The sequence below is a fragment of the Ambystoma mexicanum genome, chromosome 5q (genome assembly GCF_040938575.1).
Source record: "Ambystoma mexicanum isolate Mex_15411 chromosome 5q, UKY_AmexF1_1, whole genome shotgun sequence".
In the NCBI taxonomy this organism is placed as follows: Eukaryota; Metazoa; Chordata; class Amphibia; order Caudata; family Ambystomatidae; genus Ambystoma; species Ambystoma mexicanum.
The window spans coordinates 212,353,420-212,375,876 of record NC_090933.1 but is presented as its reverse complement, the minus strand read 5'-3'; the positions used below and the strand labels follow the sequence as shown (position 1 = coordinate 212,375,876).

General features: G+C 45.8%; 1 protein-coding gene across 6 annotated transcripts in view; it reads left to right on the top strand.

Moving 5' to 3' along the window:
• ZNF236 (zinc finger protein 236) overlaps positions 1 to 22,457 on the top strand; it is a 2,444,547-nt gene that overhangs the window by 756,019 nt on the left and 1,666,071 nt on the right. For all 6 annotated transcript variants that reach the window (XM_069620724.1, XM_069620725.1, XM_069620723.1 and 3 more), the window contains 2 exons: positions 7,564 to 7,836; positions 16,128 to 16,394. In XM_069620724.1, the coding sequence (XP_069476825.1) occupies positions 7,564 to 7,836; positions 16,128 to 16,394 (540 nt within the window). The remainder of the gene's footprint in view (positions 1 to 7,563; positions 7,837 to 16,127; positions 16,395 to 22,457) is intronic.

Genomic DNA, 22,457 nt, shown 5'->3' with positions numbered 1-22,457 from the left:
AATGCTTTATGTAATGTTTAGCACTGCAACCTATTATGACCCTTACCACTTGCACTGAATCACATGTCAACATTGCCTCATACCTGTCTGTTTACGACCGCATCGAGATACCTGTGTCCTTTTACCGCCGCATCTTGCTGCTCCTATGTCACACTATGCATTCAATGTCTAGCACTAAGGAATGTAGAAACTACTGCTGCCCATGACCCAACAGAGTTGATACGTTATCATGTCGCAATGCTAATGCACCTCTGTAATTTTAGTTATGTATGCTCTCTTAACACTGTAAATTTAGACTATCGTACCATATCTATCCCTATCCTCTGCATCTGAATATATCAGTACTTTACACACTCGTGATCAGATGCGCACTAGCCTACTGTCTGTACTACCATCGATGCCTCCAATCACGGCTTTCCCAGTCTATATACCCTCAAATCGATACACAATAGATAACTGAAAGTAGCCACTCTATCCAATTAGAGCTAGCCTACTCAGTGAATCTGAAATAGGTCCACCCCATGATAATTGAATTCAGCCAACTCCTGCGAAAACTGAAATAGCCTATTCTTTGTCTTTTGGGATTAGCCTATCCTGCGAAGTGATATCAGCCCACTCTGTGAAGAGTGAAATAGCCTATTCTTTGAAAAATGAAACCAACTATTCTGTGTCTATTGAGACTAGCCTATTTCTGTGAAAGTGATATTAGCTCATTCTGTGAAAACTGTAATGGCCTATTCTATGTCTATTGGGATTAGCCCATTCTGTGAAAGTGATAATAGCCCATTCTGTGAAAAGTGAAATAGCTTATTCTGTGGAAACTGAAATTAGCCTATCCAGTGTCTATTGAGATTAGCCTATCCTGCGATAGTGTTAACTGGAATTAGCCCACTTTGCGACAAACTAAGTGGCTTACCTTGTGATTACCTGACCTAGCCAATTCCATGGATATGAGTAAAACCCAGAGGAGCCAGTCAATCTTACTCCTCCTCGGCCTCTTTGCTATAATGGCCTTTGTTACTTTCCCCTACATGCCCACCTAAGGACAGAAACATGAGACTTCGATCAAGACTGCCCCGCCTGTAAGGACCGAAAATAAACAGCAAAAATAGCCCTCCTATACGAAATGCCACCCTTGCCTATGAACCCTCGACTAAGCGAGCGCAGCAGAGCAGGCATAAAAATCTGAATACTGCACGTCACCACTACTCCGAAAACTCCCATGAGGATTAATATACCTACAACTAAACATCCCCTCACCCCCAAAGCTAACAGTACCTTATCTTTATCTGGATCACTCCTTAATGCCAGATCCCTGGTGGCCCACACCACTGAAATTGCGGACATCTTAACTAATGAGAACCTGGACCTGCTTGCCATAACTGAGACCTGGCTTCATGAGGCAGCAGGACCCGCCCTCATGATAGCCGTACCAGATAGCTATCAGATACTCAGAGCTGACAGACCCAATGCCTGAGGTGGCGGTCTAGCTATCATATCTAAAACTAATCTACCCATTAGACTTGCCACATCACCACCTTGCCAATCATGTGAGATACTTACTGCTAAACTTCCTTTATCCAAGAACCGCACATTAACTATCCATCTAATATACAGACCTCCTGGACCACTGGGAACCTTCGAGGAGGACCTAACTAGCCTTCTAGCCAATAACACGAAAAATCACTCACAAATCCTCCTGCTGGGGGACTTGGATTTAACGACACTGATAATAAACATGCCCAATCAGTAGCAGCTCTACTGAAGGATAATGGGCTCATACAAAAAGCACTTATCCCTACCCATATCAAAGGAAGGACCCTCGATTGGGTGGCTGACCTGAATTGTAACATTGCCATTACCAACATTGCCCCGCAATCTTGGACCGACCACCATCTTATTACCTTCTCTGCCACACTTGACCTCCTTAGAGCTAAAATTATTATGGCACCTCCACTCCCAACTAGAAGTAAAAAGGATATCACAGCGGAAAAACTACTCCCTCATCTCCTTCCTTCCCTTAACAACCTTGTTAGCAACACAGACCCCAACTTTCTAGTGGAGGTCTTCAATAATGCCATGTCTAAGGCACTGGACATATTTGCACCTGTCAAACTTCTTAAAGGCAGACAGAAATCTCATCTTAATGCCTGGTTCATGCCCCAACTCGAAGAATTAAGACTCCAAAAAAGAAAGCTCCATTACTCTCCCACTGAAGAGAATAAAGTTAAGCTACTGACCATTCCAAACTCTACACAAAAGAAATAATTAGCACAAAAAGAATACATTTAACGATAGAATCTCAAAGGCTAAGTCTAACACCAAGGAACTATTCACTATCCTTCGGGTAATGGAATCAACAATCTCTCCGTTTGACAACGTCCCTTAAGATGAGCTTTGGTGTACTGACATACAAAATGCCTAGTCAAACAAAATTGCATCCCTCCAACTCAAAATAGCCAACAAGAAGGCCTCACTGCTCCCATCTGAGCAGCAACCCCGCACCCCAACCTACACTAGACAGAACCACCATACCCTTCAGCTTCAAAAAAATCTTTATCCTCGAGACAGAGAAAATTATACTCCCCCTTAAAACCTTCAAATTCCTAAGGAGACAGTTGCCTGGCCCAAATAATAAAGGATGCAGCTAGAGACCTTGCCCCTTTTATCTCGAAGCTTATTAACGCCTCCTTCAAGACTAACACAGTACCCAACAACCTTAAAGAATCTTGGGTCCTCCCACTGCTTAAAAAACAAACACTAGACCCCACCATCCCGACAAACTATAGACCTATCACCACAGTCCCCTTCTTACTTAAAATCATTGATAGAGTAGCTTTACCTTCAAATTCAGGACTACGTGGAAGCCAATCACCTACTAGGATCACGCACGGCAATCTGGCTTCCGGCCCTCTTTATGGTACGGAAACTGCCTTAATAGACCTCAAGACCCAAATTGACGAGTTAAAGGACAATGGGAAAATAGCTATTCTACTCCTCTTTGACCTATCTGCAGCCTTCGACCTGGTGGACCATGCAGTCTTATGCAACCACCTTAGGTCAGCTGTCCATTTCTCAAATGATGCCATAACCTGGGTCCAGTGCTTTCTAGCGAACGGTACAATGAGTCTTCTCCCCCTCAGCGTATGCTGACCCCATACAAACGTCCTGCGGCGTACCTCAGGGATGCTGTGTCTCACTTAACATGTACAACATTTTTACTAAGCCTTTGTTCGACAAGTTGGACAGATTGGGTGTCACCTACACAAATTATGCAGATGACACCCAGATCCTCATTCCCTTTTCGGGCAACTTTCTCGAGGACACAGCCTTAGTAAATGAGATATACCTCCTCGTTCAGGCATGGATGGTATCCCATGGCCTCTGCCTGAATGACGACAAAACCGAGATGCTGATCCTAGGATCAGAGACAAACCTCAAAAAACTTAGCCCTAGCTATGCATCTTCAACATTGACAATAACCCATCAAGGTGATGTCCATAATGAAAACTTTAGGCTTCTACCTTGACTCCACACTTACCCTTAAGAAACAAGTTAACTCAGTAGCTGTCATGATCTCTGCTTCCAAAAGGTCAGGGTTTTCCCAACTCCCTTGGAAGCAGATCCATAACCCAGGTTCCGAGTGCCAACCAGTCCCAATTGGGACCTTTTGGACCCAGTCCTGGCGCCAGTGGCACCAGGCTCATAAATATGCCCAGTCCCAGCGCTGGAAGCGCCGGGCTCATAATGCTTGGGTGGACTTACCTGCAGCAGACCATGCTGCTTACTTGCCTGCCAGTTGAGCCTCTGATCCTCTTCTGTTTGGAACTACTTTTCCTGTTGGGTGGGGCAGGAGCCACTCCCTAGATTCAGAACACTGGAACTCTTCTGGAAAGCAGGAACTTTTTTCTTACCTAGGCGTGGCTGTGGAAGGAGACACCTAAGCACTACAGGAGGCTATTTAAACCACACCTGATGGATGAATCTTGCTTTGCGTTATTCTGCATCCTCTGCAGCAGAACGCTCATCGTGTCTTCTGCATCTGATCCTGGGCTTAAGGAAAAAGGCTTACCATCCTGAATCCAGTCTTCAGCAACACCTATAAAGACAAGAAAGAACAGGTTAGCATTACGGTCTTCAGTGACAGCTCTTCACTTACCTGGTCCATCGGCTGTCACCAACGCCTCGCGCTGCATTCCGGCATCTGAAAGACAAAGGCTTACCTACTCTTCGTGCGCTCCGGAGGTCTTCACACTGCATTCCGGCATCTGAAAGACAAAAGCTTACCAACTCTTCGCACGCTCCGGAGGCCTTCGGCGCTGCATCCTGCATCGGAAAGACAAAACAAGGTGCGTTTAAAGACATTGGGGATCTTTAATACTCACGTGCCATTACTCCTTTCCACATCTAACCCAGTGGGTATTCCGGCACCCTGCAGCCGCTCCGAACTTGTACCTGCAAAATAAAGACAGTTAGAGCGCATCGTGAAGCAGGCAACAAGCGCTTACTTACGTGCTTCCAGGCGCTTCTATTCATCACACGGGCTCCATCTTCAACTCACTTCAGCCCGTCAGCCGCCATCGCCGGAACCCTGCAAAACAAGAAACCTCATTACTAAAGACTTTAAAGACATTAGAATTACTCGAAACTTACCGTTCGTGCAGTAAACGACGGACAGCAGTCCTCTGAAGTCAAGAGGCCTGCTGCCCTTATCCAGTGAAGAAACTGGTTACAGCACCCTGCCCCGAGGCAGATGGAGAGCACGGCGTTCACTTACCTAAGGTGAGAGCGTTAACCCTTGGGGTTCTACAGGAGAAGAGAAAGGGAAGAAGAGAGAGACATTCAATAACCCAGTTCCTTAATCCCATATTTTCTATCTGCAGACATCTTACCCTTCGCGTCAGACATACAGTGCACAGAGGTCCAGCCCAAAGAGCCAGCCGTGTGTTACACATCACCTTTGAAGATACGGTATACGCCCAGTCAAGACCGGCGCCTCTACGGGAATCAGGTGAGCTTTACAGTAGCATCTACAAAAGCTTACACCTGTAGACTCATCCGAGCCTGCAGACCATTTCTCTCTGAAACTAGTTTCATTGCCTTGGCCAACACACTCATAATATCCAGACTGTATTATTGTAATGCCGTGTATTCAGGAGCTACTTAATAGATCACTGACAAAATCCAAAGACTGCAAAAAATGCCCTTAGAGCAGCCCTGAATATTCCTAACAGAGAGCACATATCCAAATTCAGAAGAGATGTCCACTGGTTAGAAATAAACAGGATCCTCCTTAAAACAGACTCGCGTCTAAATGCCTGAACAACTTAGCACCACCATATCTGTCAGAAAGAATAAATAAGAGACTCACTACACGCCCCATGAGATCCGCCAATGCCCACACTCTGGAGATCCCTAGATTCAAATGTACCACAGCTGGTGGCGCCAGTTTCCCGGTCAAAGCAGCGCAATCCTGGAACGCACTACCCTCAGATCTTAGAATGGAACAATCCTACCATAAATTTAGACGTAACATTCTGAACTGGCTACGATCAAATGACTCCTAACTCGCTCTGTCCTATACGAAGACTGCACCTGCTACCTGTTACTGCTGATGCCTACCACACTCGATATACTTGCTATCCACTGCATTATTCAACTGTAATATGTAATACGTGACCCCCCAGTTCCCAACCACTTATTGTAACCGGGAAGTGGCAGTAAATGTATAATTCCTGTATGTATGTACCCAACCTGCTCTGTAACTAAGCTTTAAGCCTACTTGTCCTATTTGCGCCCAGCTACCCAAGGTTTTGGTGCGCACTACCAAATAAATAAGCAAACAAACACCACTTCTGCTCTCCCCTCTTCACACCACTTCTACACTTCGCTCTTCACACTAATTCTGTTCCCGCCCTCCACATCGGTTTTGCTCCCCCTCTCCACGCTACTTCTGCCCCCGTCCACACTACTACTACTCTACCTCCACACCACTGCTACTCTCCATATTCCTAATACTCCCCTCTGTACACCCTTCTAATCTCTCCACTACTCTTACAACCCCCTTCTGCTACCTCCCCTACCACACAACTGCTATTCCTCCCCACCTTCTCCCTCAGCCACCCTAACACTCATTCACTATTCTTCCTCTGTTAATCTCACGGACACCTTGCATGCACTTTCATAACTTTGTACCATTTTCTCTCATGAGCCAATACCTCTCCTGTTCATTACACTGCCTCCATGCTCCTCTACACTATCCTTCCTCCTTCTGGTCCACCTACGCTGACCTCACCCGAACAACCCACAACTTCCTGCTCCCTTTTTTATCGCTTCCACTTCCATTGGTTCTCGCCTTCTGGTTCTCTTGGCCAATTAATCCTGTTCTTCCCTCCCATGAGGTGTTAGAAACATCAGAATTCACCTAGGGGTCAGGGGTCAATGCCCCACCTCTTTTATGCAGTTTGTCCATGGCGGCCCACTATAGCAAATGTTCCACTTTGTTTGGGTGCTAGCCAAGTCTGTGATATTGCGGTCATGATCTGGAAGCGTTCTGTGACTCTACGGTAAGTGATCGTTGTTACATGGAACGGAATGCAGTCTTTTTTGTTGAGCTGCAGAGCAGATGGTATGGAGTGGATTACGACATACATTTGTTGGGGCTAGCCTGGCGCACTGCTTTCTTTGAATGGTGCAGGTGGTTGTGATGCGCTCGATGCGGGTCACTCTATGAAGGGCTGGTTTCTTTTCTGTCCACCACTAGGCTGGCTGCTAATTGTGGTTCTTTACAATAAGCAGAGAAAAACTGTCCTGCATCTTGCAACATAGGTATGGGATGAATAACAGTGGTACTATGGCAAATTTCAGACACACAAAAATGGACTGGGTCCCTCCCAACTGCCACCTTCCCCCTTCTAGGGTAGCAATGTCTCTAGCTTCTACACTGGTAAGCCTCACACCCAAGGCTGAGAGGGATCCACATACCCTCTTGAAAGGGTCAGGCAACTGATCCGGTCAGTGCACCCCAGCCACTGGTTTGTGGAAGGGTTTTATGTACTGACTGTTAGGTTACGGGTAGGTTGCACCTGAATGCCTTTTGTCCTCTTTCCCTCTTTACATTTCTGGGAACCGTATATTTGAATTGAATCATATTGCTCTGCTAAATTGCTTTCTCCCCCCCACCCTTACGCTGAACTGCAAACAGCATCTGAGTCTTGACATCTTGTTTAGTTGATAAAGTTTGTAGTGGACTATGACATATTTGCTCGATATACTTTTCTGCATATTACTGACCTGCATCAATAAATTTGCTTGTTTTTGCTGAAAATGTAATTAAAAGCAAACAACATTTTACTCAGAAATGTTTTATAGTTGGAAGCTGCGAGGGGCAGTTTTCTTTGTGTCTTCAAACAGAAATATGTTTAACATCTTGAGGTAAAGGTTGTGCAACTTGAATGTTTATGCATTTGATTTATGCAATAAACATACTTTTAAAGTGTTTATACAGTACGATGAGTGAGGATTGTATCCGTTTTAAAACTACTTCTTTTTTTTTTTTCCAAGGTTTAATACGTGAAGAAAGTGGCGTCCGATGGCATATCTGTCCATATTGCTCCAAAGAATTTAAAAAACCCAGTGACCTAGTACGTCATATTCGTATCCACACCCATGAGAAGCCCTATAAGTGTCTGCAGTGTTTTCGGGCTTTTGCTGTAAACAGCACTCTTACTGCTCATATAAAAACCCACACTGGTGTTAAAACCTTTAAGTGTGACTACTGCATGAAATGCTTCTCCACATCAGGAAGTTTAAAAGTTCATATACGTTTACATACAGGTAAGAACTCCTACCTAGAGCATTATTGGTTTCTCTACTATTGTGCTGTTGTGTACAGTGTTTGGGGAGTATAAGATATAGCCAATTCCATGTCTTTTGAAAAAAAGGATTAGGAATGTGATCTTTGGCATGCACCATAAAGGTGTGTTGAAACAAGTCATGCCATGATCAAAAGAAGTCTGACATCAGAAAAGATGAACAGGTCTAAGCCGGAGGTATTCCCAATTGATGCAGTGTCTGTTCATGGGTCTAGACATTAAGCGGGCAGGCAACTTATTTGTGTCTGTCACGTAGGTGACCGAGATCAACAAACCACAAGCATAGTTCAACAGATTATTAAGGGTTTGACACAGGATGTGCAAAAATAATAAAGTGATTGATGAAAGGAACACAGTCTCTCAGCTCTCTGGGATAACGCTTTGCTGGGGAATTATTAGCCTCTTTGTGGGATAAAGGGATTTCACAAACTCCTCTCCTTAGTGGTTCTTAGTTGTAGGAGTTGTAGGAGTTAAGGGGTTTCCCAAATACTACTGTCATGATTTTTGGTTGTTGCAGGTTTTAAGGTGTTTCCACGACCCATCTCTGTAATGATTCTTAGTTGTGTGTTTAATGAGGTTCAAAAGGGACCTGGAGCCAGCTAAACCCCTTCCTGGTCTGCTGGGGTAATCAAAAGGGCCCTAACTGCTCCCCCTAGTCCTGTACTCTATCTCCTCTTCGTCAGCTCTCTACTCCTGATGTAATCTCCATCCTAAACAGTCTCCCAACAGCTCATTCTTCACACTGCCTTTTCCACTTGTCACGGGTTCTTGGGGCCCACTGGAACCTTTCAAATTGGTCTGTTTTCAAACTCCTTCAGTTGGACTTATCTTATCCTTCCTTTTTGCCTACTACCCCTCCTTATAATTTTCCAATAACTGCTCAGTTTGATAATGTCTTCTGGGACGCCCCAATCTTTGTATCTTAACCTGTCAGTAACCAGGCCTGTAGGTTCAGCGTTCTGATTCCTGGCTGAAGAAGACTGCCTCCCTTCTGCGAGGGTAGACTCATTCTCCGGAGATGATGGAATGGAGGGCAGATGGAAATGTGCAGAAGGTCCGGGTACCGCGTCCTCCTGGCCCAATCCGGGGCAATCGGGGTCATGGATTATCAACTTCCTAAACCTCCTAATCACTTGAGGGGTGACGGGGACTGGTGGTAATGCGTACTGGAGTGGAAATTGCCAGTCCACTACTAACATGTCTCCCAGAGTGTCCATCACGTTCTCCTTGCAAGCCCACCACAGGAGATCCTGTGCTTCTTTACTCAGGACCTGAAGATGGTCCATCATCCTTCCTGAAAACTGAGTATTGGATAGGTGAGCCCACTGGAGGGACCTCATCCTCGAACGCAGCCTCCGGCACCCGGAAAAGGCAGTATGCCAGGACACCTACAACCTCTGAAAACCTAATACCGGTAGATATTGGGCATTTTGAAAACTCATTACCATTTGCAAGGTATTTTGAACCCCTCAATTCAGGAGGCGAAGCCTTCCCAGAGGAAGAGTTCAGGACAGCCCTAACAAATGGAAACGTTTGAGAAGGTGTCACATGGGACTTGAAGTTGAGGGAGAAGCCCAGTTTGTGGAGGGAATAGCACGTGCTGCTGTTGAGAGGTTCCATAGTGTTCGGGAGAACGAGCTCTGATCAACCAGTCATCCCGGTAGGGACAGTTGTGAATCTCTCCCCTCCTTAGATTCACTGCTACCACCACCATCAACTTGGTGAAGACCCTCTGGGAGGAGGTAAGTCCGAAAGGCAGTACTCTAAATTAATAGTGAGAACTGCCAATGGCGAGTCTCGGGTACTTTCTTTGTGTAGGATGTATAGGCACATGAAAGTGAGCATCCTGTAGATCGAGTGACATCATCCAGGCCTGGAGCTGAAGGGCCTGAAGGAGGATCTGCGAAAGAGTGACCATCTTGAATGTGTCCTTCCTGAGGAACTTGTTCAAGCACCTCAGGTCCAGGATGATATATATTTTATTTGTATCGTGCTCATACACGTGTTTCAGAGTGCGACAATGGTTCGCCGTCCTCTCTTTTTGGAGAGCCGAAAGTAGGTGGAGTACCATCTCCCGTTCCATTCTGCTACAGGTACATTTTCCACAGTGCCGTTTTCCAAAAGAGAAATAATCTCCTGCAAGGAGTGGATCTGGACCCCAAAGAGTGTTCACTTAGGGGACAATCTGGAGACCTCTTTAGGAATGGGAGACAGTACCCTTGGACAACTAATTGTAATGCCCATGCATCTGAAGTAAAGGTGCGTATTCTTACAGATACTGGAATATTATCAGCTGTTTGTGTAATCACATTTCACTGTGTGCAGCTGGACTTGGCTAACACACATGACACACTGATGGCTTTCAAGGCCATACTTCATGCAGAAAAAATCCTTAGGCCCACCCCCTTGGGGACTACGCTCAACAACCCCTAGGGGACAGGGTAAGCGAGATCCCTCTGGATAGGACTCCCACTAAGGGGACAGAGAAACCCTGGAGAGATGCTCACTTCACCATCCCTTCTTCCCAGAAACAAAGACCTTTATGGGGTATGCAAGAGCTGGTGTGTGTTAAAAACATTTAAGAATAGTTGGCTGCGCTTCTGACCCTAACTTCATATCCTCTTTAGAGAAGACAGAAGAACGGTGGAAAAAACAGCCTCATGGAGTCACGTCAGGCAAGGGAGCAATGAGTAAGGAGTATTCACGAAGCATGCAGAGTTTAACCACGCCACAGCGTACCTTAGGTAGAGACAGTTTAGACAAAATGGCAGATGTTGCGTTGCACCTGGAGGTCCGCACCAGCAAAGTGCGATTCAACCCGGTTGGTGAGAACAGGATCTGTAGGCTGTGGCAGCCCAATGCAAGGAAAGAGTATCTCAATGGGCCGAGACAGATCCCAAAGGAGGAAGCGCCCACAAGCATCTGCACCAAGAAAGCGGGAACCAGGGAAGACGCCCACTGCAGCGTACTCCAGCTGAGTCATATAAGGGGATCTGCTGAGAGATTAGAGACTTTATGTATACACAGCCCTCTCAGGGAGCACTGTTCGACATATTCCAAGGAACAGGTGATGGGCACCAAGGTCAGAGAGAGAATCCCCAGAATGGCAAGCGAAACCGAAAGAAACCCGGTGTGGGGAAGAAGCGGAGAAGGCCCAAAGTGGAGAGGGATGCAGAAAGAAACCCTGAGGTGGGGAAAGAACAGGGGAGCCGGAGAGTGCAGAGAGAAACTGTCATGATCTCTGCTTCCAAAAGGTCAGGGTTTTCCCAACTCCCTTGGAAGCAGATCCATAACCCAGGTTACGAGTGCCAACCAGTCCCAATTGGGACCTTTTGGACCCAGTCCTGGCGCCAGTGGCACCAGGCTCATAAATATGCCCAGTCCCAGCGCTGGAAGCGCCGGGCTCATAATGCTTGGGTGGACTTACCTGCAGCAGACCATGCTGCTTACTTGCCTGCCAGTTGAGCTTCTGATCCTCTTCTGTTTGGAACTACTTTTCCTGTTGGGTGGGGCTGGAGCCACTCCCTAGATTCAGAACACTGGAACTCTTCTGGAAGGCAGGAACTCTTTTCTTACCAGGAACTCTTTTCTTACCTAGGCGTGGCTGTGGAAGGAGACACCTAAGCACTACAGGAGGCTATTTAAACCACACCCGGTGGATGAATCTTGCTTTGCGTTATTCTGCAACCTCTGCAGCAGGACGCTCATCGTGTCTTCTGCATCCGGTCCTGGGCCTAAGGAAAAAGGCTTACCATCCTGAATCCAGTCTTCAGCAACACCTATAAAGACAAGAAAGAACAGGTTAGCATTCCGGCATCTGAAAGGCAAAGGCTTACCATTCTGAATCCAGTCTTCAGCAACACCTATAAAGACAAGAAAGAACAGGTTAGCATTCCGGCATCTGAAAGGCAAAGGCTTACCTACTCTTCGTGCGCTCCGGAGGTCTTCACACTGCATTCCGGCATCTGAAAGACAAAAGCTTACCAACTCTTCGCACGCTCCGGAGGCCTTCGGCGCTGCATCCCGCATCTGAAAGACAAAACAAGGTGCGTTTAAAGACATTGGGGAACTTTAATACTCACGTGCCATTACTCCTTTCCACATCTAATCCAGTGGGTATTCCGGCACCCTGCAGCCGCTCCGAACTCGTACCTGCAAAATAAAAAGACAGTTAGAGCGCATCGTGAAGCAGGCAACAAGCGCTTACTTACGTGCTTCCAGGCGCTTCTATTCATCACACGGGCTCCACCTTCAACTCACTTCAGCCCGTCATCCGCCATCGCCGGAACCCTGCAAAACAAGAGACATCATTACTAAAGACTTTAAAGACATTTGAATGACTCGAAACTTACCGTTCGTGCAGTAAACGACGGACAGCAGTCCTCTGAAGTCAAGAGGCCTGCGCTACCTATCCAGTGAAGAAACTGGTTACAGCACCCTGCCCCGAGGCAGATGGAGAGCTCGGCATTCACTTACCTAAGACATCTTACTCTACACGTCAGGCATACAGTGCACAGAGGTCCAGCCCAAAGAGCCAACCGGGTGCTACACATCACCTTTGAAGATACGGTAGTCGCCCAGTCAAGACCGGCGCCTCTGCGAGAATCAGGTGAGCGTTACAGAAACTGAGAGAATCCCTAGTGTGGGGGAAGAGTCATTACGCCCCAGAGTAGGAAATGATCAGGAGTAAGCCCCAGTGTGGGTGAGGAAGAGACTGAGAAAATAAACCAGACTACAGGAAGGGAAAATACAAAGGTCTCCCTGAAGGGTGAAGGACTGAAAAAGACACAAGTTTCAAGGAGAACCAGAGAGACACGGCTGGATCCACTGGATAGCACTCCAGCAGTACTCAAACTATATATTTATTGGGACTGTGAATATAGGCAAGGGTGGGGGCCAGAAGCCAGCAGCCACCATTTCCCCTTGGGCAAGGCCCAACAGTCGATCTTGTTTGTTTTGTATGTTCTTTTGAATAAGGAGAGAAAGGAGGTTGGAAAAGGATTTTTGGACAGAGGTTATATTTATGTTTAACCATATTGACACAATGAAGAGCACCCTTTTTGGCCTTCACTTGCATAGATTAGGGCTTAGCATGGCATAGTGAGGGAAACATGAAAAGAGATTGCTGACATAGAGCCATACTGTGCCCCCTCATGGCTGAAAAGCTTCCAAAGATGTGCTATGCTGGAGATAGAATGTCATAGATGAGCAATCCGTGGGACAAAGGAATCCATTAGAAACCCCCTTCTCCATCCACCATTACGTATGAGGAGAGGAATTTTGCCAAAATATTGTTGTCCAATAAGGACGTAAGCAGTTTCTCTATTATCTTTTGCACCGTTGCCAAACATGGTAATTGAATCATACTAAACTCATACAAGATAGAAGGTTGCAAAGTCTTTTTAATCGCATCTGTCTTCCCCAATATTGTTAGAGATTGTTCCAACTGATATATATATATTATTGTACACTTCTCCAATAGCTTTTTCATGCTAAGTTCCAAGATGTTCTTAGAAACGCAAACACCAAGGCACTGTGACAACATCCTCTGCCTTGCTATGGGATCCTCTAGTCGGGTGACCAAAAGGGCCAGTTACCTCCACAAGATAGCAGACGTGGGACCCAGAGGTGATGTATTTGGGGTTGGATGGGAGACCCCCCGCCTAGTCACAAGTGCAGTCACAATGGCATCCCTTACTCAGGACATTGCCCTTTAAGGGAGTCGTGGAACACCAGTCCAACAGGATCTGTGGCAGTGGCATTCTCTGCCCATGTGATGCAGGCGCAGAAATCCCATCAAAATCTACAGGGATACTTTAAGTAGAACAGTACACTCAACAGACAGGCAGTCCGCCATCGAACAAGGCTGCCACTATCATACAGCTAGGTACAGATAGGCTAAGGGAAACCATCCCTCGGGTCAGTGTGCAACAATCCGAATTGACACAAACCTACCAACTAACGTCCTCAGTGTTTCTCCTTCCACACTACTCTAACGTGCTTGAAAGTGTTGTGTTCAACAGTATTAAACATTTCTTAGACGTCTACAACCTTCGAGACCCCCTACAATCAGGTTTCTGCTCCCATCACTCTCGTGGAAACTGCTCTCATGAATGTCTCCAAATTCATTGCCTCTGCTAAGCATGCCAACCTATCCTCTAGTCTAATTCTCCTTGAGCTCTTCAGTGCTTTTGGCACTGTTGATCACTCAGATAGCCTAAATACTCTCACTCTCTCTTCTTGGGATTCGCAATTAAGCTCTTGCCTGGATTGAATCTAACCTGGCACCTCGCCAATTCTTGGTTTCCTGGAACAACACCTCTCAACTCACTGCTTAGACTGTTGTGTTCCACAAGGCTCTGTATTGGTTCCTCTCCTCTTTACACTCGACACTCCTGCTCTTGGGGCACTTATCTCCTCATTTGTGTTCACGTACCAACTTTTTGCAGACAACACCCAAAACGCCTTCTCTTTTCCTGAAATCCCCTCTGATCTCTGTATCAAAATTTCCAACAATCTCTATGCCATTAAATATTTGATGGCATTGCACTCTCTGATGTTAAACTCTGCCACAACAGAGGTACTCTTCTTCCCTTCCAAATACTCTCATCCTTTCCCCTGCGTATCCAGTTCCCACTCGACACCCTCTCCTGCTCAGCTAAAAATGTCAACATCATCCATAACCCTTGTCACACCTTCACTACTTCATCTCCAACCTCAACTTCTTAAATATTTGGAAAATCAGACACCTCCTTCCTTTCAACACTGCCAAGCATCTCTTAACCACTCGTCTTCTCTAAATTGGACAACTGTGCCAGAATCCTCTTTGGTCTCCACAACTATGCTTTTTTTCCTCTCAACAAGGTCATTAACTTCGCAACCAGGACTTTTTGAACTCCCACACATCTACTTCCTACTTCCACTTACTGTCACCAGGCTGCATGGCTTACTATGCAAAACCGGGCTAGATTTACATTTATTTTTCTGTTTCACAAATCTATTGTGGTGTTTATTCCTTTTCACCATCTTGCTTTCAGACTATATAATAGAGATTATGATTTGCTTTCACTTAGTTCATACTTTCACGTTGTCCATCAAGAGTTACAACTTGTTTTCACTGTGTTTATAAATTCACATCACTTTCTTTTCACTTGTGCAGGATTCTCATATACTTTGCACATCTTTTCCCTAGTTCGGTATTCCATTATTCAAAAAGCACTTTGCACTTCTTCGGTATTCAAAACTCTTCCATTCAGTCTCCGGACCCATTCGTTATAAGTTTTAATTCGATCGGCTTTTCCTTCCGCTCTATTCCAGCCACTGGAGTTCCCCAGCATGCCTGTTCCCTCTCTGTCACTCACCGGTGTATGGCCCGTTCCTCTGGGTGCCTTCGGTTTCTTCTGACTTTCTCTCACTCCCCTTTCACTTGGCGTAAGCTCTGGTGAGCAGGGCTCACCTCTTCTGAACCTTGCTGCTTTGGTCTGCGGCACACTGGAGTCTATTCCCCATAGCTCTGCTCGTGGACACGCAACACAGGGGACTGCAGGGCTCTCGAGCCTCGGCTTTTTCCTCACCTCTCTGTAGCACTCGATGTCCTTTTCGCCTGCCTCTCTTCAGCCTTCTCCATGTTGGGTTTCCATGTCCTTCTCCCCAGGCGGGATTCCTCCTGCTGCCTGCTCTTTCTTGCCTGTCTCTTTTTAAGCACCTGTAGCCTCACAATTGGCTGCAGGTGCCAAGTCCATTTCCTGGCCATAGTTCATTTTATTAGTGGGACATGCCTGGCTCTTGTAGTGGTGCTCTATAGTCAGTCCTCTTCCTCATCTCAGTACCAGTAAGTGGTGTGCATGAATGGAAGTGTGCATAACTCCCATTAGTGGCCTCCTCGTCCTAGTCTTCAAGGTAGGTGGGGTGGGGGAGGGAAGGGGGAGAGTGGGGGGGGAGTGGGGGGGTGTGTGTGTGTGTTCGTTCTGACAAGGGAAAGGGCGATATGATGCCTCACCTAAAGACCACCTTTTCCCCACTGTCCCTCCTCCCAGCTGATCCTCCTCCTTTGCATATCCTCCCCCAGGGTCGTGATCCAAAAGCGATGGCCTTTCCCTGGCCACCTGAGAGAAAGAGCCAAGGGGGAGTAGATGGGAAGATGCCCTCAGGTTCCTCACAAGTGGTCAAAATTGAATGTAACCTTCTGTATATTATTTTTATCTCCAAATTGTTTTGACAACAAATTTATTTTCAATGTGTTTGTATTTATAGGTGCCCGACCTTTTGCATGTCCCCACTGTGACAAGAAATGTCGAACATCAGGGCACAGAAAAGCTCACATCGCCTCTCACTTTAAGCTCAATGATGGAAGAAAATTACGACATCAACGAAAAATTACAAAACCTGCCAAAATCAGAATATTACAAGAGATTAATCCTATGACGGAAATGACAATAATGCCAGTTATGTCAGAAATGCCAAAAATTACAGAGATCCCAGAAATACCCCTACAGGAACCCATTCTTATTACGGACTTGGGTAAGTCCATATATCACTGGGACGCAAAAACACGTTAATTGAATGAAATGTAAATAATACACAATTTTTAAGCACATATATCTGGTAAAATATCCTAATGAAGTTCTACTTTCTAAATTGTGAGATTGTACGATGAAAACACAAAGCATCTAAATTGTGGTCTTAATGGATTGTTGTCCTCCGACGGATTCCTCATCTTAGATAATTATTCTCCTTCTTTGAAGCTCTCTGAAACTTCTTCCCAGCAGGCGGCATCATGCATACTGGTGTCGAGGGCCATCGAGTCGACTCGGTTACTGGACGGAACGTTGATGCTGGTGCAAGTAGCGCACTTGGCGCCCCGTGACCTCAGTTCTTTTTTACTGCTTCACTTCAGAGATTCTCCGACACATTTATTTTTCTTTGAAATTCTTTATATCTCTGGTAGACGTCTGCATGTATACTCCGAAGTTTGTCTGTGTTGCCTTGGTACCGACCGCATTGTGCCAGATTGCTGGTGTCAGGTATGACAGCAAAGGTATTAAAGGAGAGAGCCTCCAAATTGACCTTAGGTCGACCATCCTCAAAGTCGCCAAGTATGACTCCACTGAAGGTTTTGACCTGGCGAAAAGACCTCTGCGTCTGAACAAGCGGTAAAAAAAAACACTAAGAGATCCCACTCGAGGAGCAACTCCAGTCATTGATCTTCTTCCTCGAAGAAGACATTTGTCGAAGGACTCATCCCCAGAGAGGCAGGTACCGTTCCTGTCTAAATCCTCCTCAGCAGAGAAGGGAGAAGAGATTTTGATCAAGATGATGCACACCTTCGAGAAAGCTGGTCCGTCCATTCTCTTTTCCTCCAGGAAGAAGACCTCTGAGCCTACCACGCCCTACAAGGCCGGCAGGGACTCAACTCACCAACCACCTTGTGCATCTAAGAGCCTGAGACCTGTGAAGTCCTCGATCCTACTGTTGACCCCATTAACGGCTGATGAATTTTTCATTGTTCCACCGGCTCCATCAGCGTTGCAGCCAAAACTGTCAGAGGCAATCAAGGATCCCTCGAGTAGATTTTTCCCAAAATATACCAGGGGCTTTATGTCCTCTTTACAGTACATTATTGATGAGGATGATGACCCTTCCATTTCGGATTTGAGACCACTGGCATTCCTCAACGTCCTGATGAGTTCCAGGATGATGAAGAGGTTGCCTGACTTGGCTTTATTCTTTCATGATGCAAGTGGCTTGGACAACTCTCCTGAGGTGGAATACCCACAGGGAGATCCTAGAACCCATACACACATGGCTTACAGGAAAATTATGGCAAAGGTATCAGATGCATTTGTTTGGGAGTCCCCTACCTGCCAAAATATCGTATGTGAAATGACGGACATTATTGGACAAGGGCACATCCATTAAGCCCATTCTTCCGTTGCATAATGCCATAAAACATACCCTTATGGTGCTATGGAAGAATCCCTGCTCGGGCCCCGCAGTCCACAAGGATTTGTTTTTTAAAGTACATCTAGCACCATATGACCTGGAATTCCTAACCAGGCATCTGGCACATGATAGTCTGGTAGTTCAGGCTGAGACTGTGGGCAATAAGGCAACACCTATCCAGAGGATGGCATGGAAAAACAAGCATCCTAGTCTGCAGGAAATTCCTTAGGTGCAACGATTAGACAACCTGCTCAAAGTGATGAATCGCCAGGTATTGTCACTTCTCCCTTAGGTGGAGCCCCTTCTCATTAGGCCAGGAAGGTGAGGCCGCTTCCCCAATAGTCCCCCTGGGGGTGGTACTCAGCAGGTGGGTCTCATGGGGAAGGGAAGACCCCAATGGGATTAGTGATGACTTGGTGAGAATGCAGTATCCCCATGGCCCCCCCTTAACTTAACCCACCTTCCTCACCAACCCCTTACAACACCATCCCTAGTGTTCTTATCGGTTTCCTTCAAACCAGTAAGGTAGGAAGTACTGGGACGAGGAAAAATGTGAGATCTTCAAGGGACCTCTATGCCTCATGTACTGAGACGCGGAAGAGACCAACTGACTCAATGGGAGTCCTCAAGATCAGTACTGGGACAAGGAAGAAATGCAGAGCATAAAGAGCAGTTTAATCTTGATAGATGTCCTATTGGCCAAGGCCCAGCTGAAATAGAACAGGGGAATTCAAACACAGAGAGAGATCCTCCCTGGATGAACTGATTCGGAGCCTGTGGTCAGGAGCCAAATGAAGCAGTCAAGGACGGGACGCTTTTCCGTCAGCAGAGATGTTCCAGAGAGCTCTGCCGTAGTTGGGCCGTGTTTGGAAACAGGACGACGAAGCGCCAGCTGGTCGAGAGAGCTGGAGAGTGTGGTCCGCTTGAAACATGGCATCCGAAAGCAGGCAGCTACTGTGGACTGCTACAGCGCTCGTACGGAGGAGGAGGATGTATATGAACGGGGGTGAGAGACCCAGAAGCAGCCGAGTGAGACAAGTGAGCAACCACAGGAGGGTTGGGTGAGCGGGAGGCTTGCTGGGAACCCTCAGGGACTATCCACAGTGGGAAACGGGTCTGGGACTGGCATCCAGAGACTTATTTGTGGCAGTCCTTGGCAGACGGGTAGACCAGGGCTGCCTAAATCACGAAAGGGAGAAAGAAACCAATACCAAAGGGGTCTGTGACCTCAGAGAAAGAAACCAAAAGGGTCTGGGTACTGAGAGGAAGAAACAAATACCAAAGCGATTTGGGATCCCGACAAAAAAAATGCCTGGCAGGATAGTGAACCAGGTACAATTATTGAGAATCAAGAGAGCTAAGAAGGGATTGGGATTCACACCAAATAATGAACTGCCACCAAAACCATCATCATAGTCACAGTACCTAGCAGGTTAGTGAACCAGATGGGCTTTGAACACAGGGAGAGTTGTGACAAAAGCCTGGGGAATGGAGACATGCACCCTGCTGTTTGTGAACACTGTGGAATGAGCCAAGAAAAGGGAGTCATTATTTTGGCATTGTGAAATGCCTGATAAAGAACAGGAGAAGAAAGACGCTTGTTCTGGCATTGGGAAAACTGAGAAAGGTCAGGGGGAGGGAGTTATCCCCCCAACAACGTGAAGATACAAGACTTTTTGTTCTATGTTTCTTATTGGAACCTCAATTCAAGGATTCTTTTTTGAGACTTTTATTTGTATCCTTTGAGAATAACATTTCATTTGAATCACCCAGAAGTTAACTTTCGGCTATCATCTAGGAGAAGAAAGCCATTCTTCTTGGCCAAGACCACCCCTTTTCCTTAGGTGAGTTTGTAGTAAGGGTTGGAAATAGGTTTTTGGACACAGGACAGTTGACTCTTTGCTTTAGACTGACATGCTGACAGATTCCTTAGTATTTATTTGAGGCAGGTGCGAGGAGTCAGAAATAAAAGGCGGACGCAAAGTTGTCATGTTTTTGGTTAGACTTTTATTAACATAAACGAGTTGGGAAAATACCTCTATGACCCTTCTCTAAGAGGAATTTCCCTACCAAACACTAAGGATCTATCTGTGTCAGGATCTCAGAAATCAAATTCATCCTTGTGTCCTAGCATTCTATCCTGACCCTCACGATACAAACCAAATAATAAAGTGAGAAGGGAAATGTCTTTAACCTGGTGTTTGCAAAATGTGTTCATACATGAAAATGGAACAGCTCCAACATTAAAGTTCTCCAAGGTAACAGAACCTTGGTTCCAGAGGGTGGTTCCCTTCCCCTTGATTCTTCAATGATATGGCAATGTTTCTTGGTCTATTATTTGTGTCTTTTCTTTGCCCAAACCAATTTAGCCTCATTTCTTCTTCAAAAAGTTCCACCACAAAATTCATCAAAGGTAACGCGCCTTGGTCCCAGAGGTTCAGTCCCTTTCCCTGGATTCTTCTCCAACATCAATGATTCTTGGTCTGTTCTTTGCTCACCAAACATGGTTCTTTCTCAGGACTTCCTATAGGTTTTGCCTCTGCCTGGTGTACTCCCCTGCCAGGACTCTTTATGCACTTGTGATTGCCTGGTATACTTTCTTACCAGGATGTTTTACACTTCTTATAACTGCCTGGTATACTCTCTTGCCAGGAATTTTTAAATTCATAAGCAACAGTTTCTCTTTTACTTTCGCAGTCTTTATTCAACAAACAGTCCTTTCTTGGGACTTTTTTTTTTTAGGTTTGCAATTGCCTGGTATAATCCCTTGCAAGGACTGCTTACTTCCAGACCTATATAACAGTTTCTCTTTACATCCAAGATTGCATATAACTTCCTTGGTTCGGTGTATCGAGTTGTTTCAATGTTAGATTTAAGTTTTCCCCATAACTGCATTCCGTGCACTCATATATTGTTGGGGGTTGTTTGTACTCGGCCTTTTGACTCAGAAAACAATGTTTTTATTCTTTCTGTCTCTGCAGCTTTACAATGTTCAAACTGTGTTTGGTGCGGTCGCAGCACTGTCCTGGTGTCCCCACTTTGCTTGGGCTGACTCACTGGCTCTGTGTGGCGTCTTTGGTCCCGTTCGCGCTTATCTGGCGTAGCTTTGCCATCTGCTTTCCACTCTGGACTGGTTTAACGACCCTCCGGCATCTCTTGCGGCTGCGCTCTTGCACACCTGCTTGCTTGAGGTCCTGGTGAGGTTAACGCTACTTCCTTCAGCTGCAGAATGCCCAGGAATCTTCCCGTGGTTCCTGACGTCTCCGCAGCATGTCCTGCTCACGCAACGTAATGTTCCCTCTCTGCTGGCTCATGCTTCCAGCTCCCACGCGCCTTTGAGGGAGATGTAATGTCTTCTGAACAGCTGCTTCCAATAGTTTTGTTTTCATCCTTAAATTTCCTGTGCAATGGTGCTTTCTGAAAACGGCTAGCACACTCATTGAGCTTGAGGCTCCTAATGCTCTGCATCATTTGCTTCATCTTCCTCGTCCCAGTACTTGGTGGTTGTGGGAATTGGAGTCCAATAATGTCAACTGATGCATAGTACTTGGAAAATCTCGCTCAGTGGTTCCATATGAAGATATCATTTTGGAGCTTTTAATTTTTAGTCCAGGGATCGGAGTTTGGCTGTAAGGGTGTTAGGCATAAGGTTTCTCTATTTTCCCAAAAGGGGGGAACAGATGCATGGCAATAGGTCATTAGGGTATTGGGTATCAAGGCGTCTTTTTCAGTGCAAATGGGGGATACCATGTCTCACATGATGAAGTCAGAATATCTCCCATGGGGTTGGCTCCCCCATGTGATCCTCGCTCATAAAGCTGCCCCCCAGGGTGAGGATCCTGTAGCGGCTGCCATCCCCAGGCCACATAGAACGAGATGTGTGTAGAGGTTCACTCAGTTGGTTATTTAAATTTCTTGTATTTCAAAGAATTACAAAGTGTGTGAGAGTATTTCAGGTGCTCCCAGTCAAATCTTGCCTACAAGATCATAGTAAAGGACAATTATGAAGGGTCCTCCGAAAACTTGAGAAGACGAGACCTGGCCACACTATCGCAAATTAATCGCAAACTGATTTGAAACAATTCACTATTTGATGGTGCCTATAACAATGTACTGATTTTATTAGTACACTGGTGAAAGATAAATAAACATCATTTTAATTCATTTTGTGGTGTTTACAAAGGAGTTTTTCACAGTGTTTGTTAAAAACCAGAGGTATTTCAATATCTACAAAATTTGGACAACTTCTGCGGGCCATCAAACAAAAAATTCCTTTTGTGGCCAGGCATGTGAATACTTTACATACAGATATACAAGAATGAATTTTAGAGCATAATCAAAGAACATTCATTAGCACAGATATCTAAATGAGGAGGAGTTCTTGGCTAGGGTGAGATGACGTGTCTCTGTGAGTTGCCTCCTATTTATTACAACGCGTTTCGGGCATTTAGGAGTCCTTCATCAGGTAAGTGATACATACGATTTAAGTGTTTCACCTAAAAGTAAAAATAATACTGGATAAGTAATACTCAAAGTTCTCTACAGCCTGGATGTATTGACATTTAAATCCTGTGCTTGTGGATCACTAACCTGGGAGTTGGAAAGATATTAAATGAATCTTCACTGCCAGGGAATGGGGGG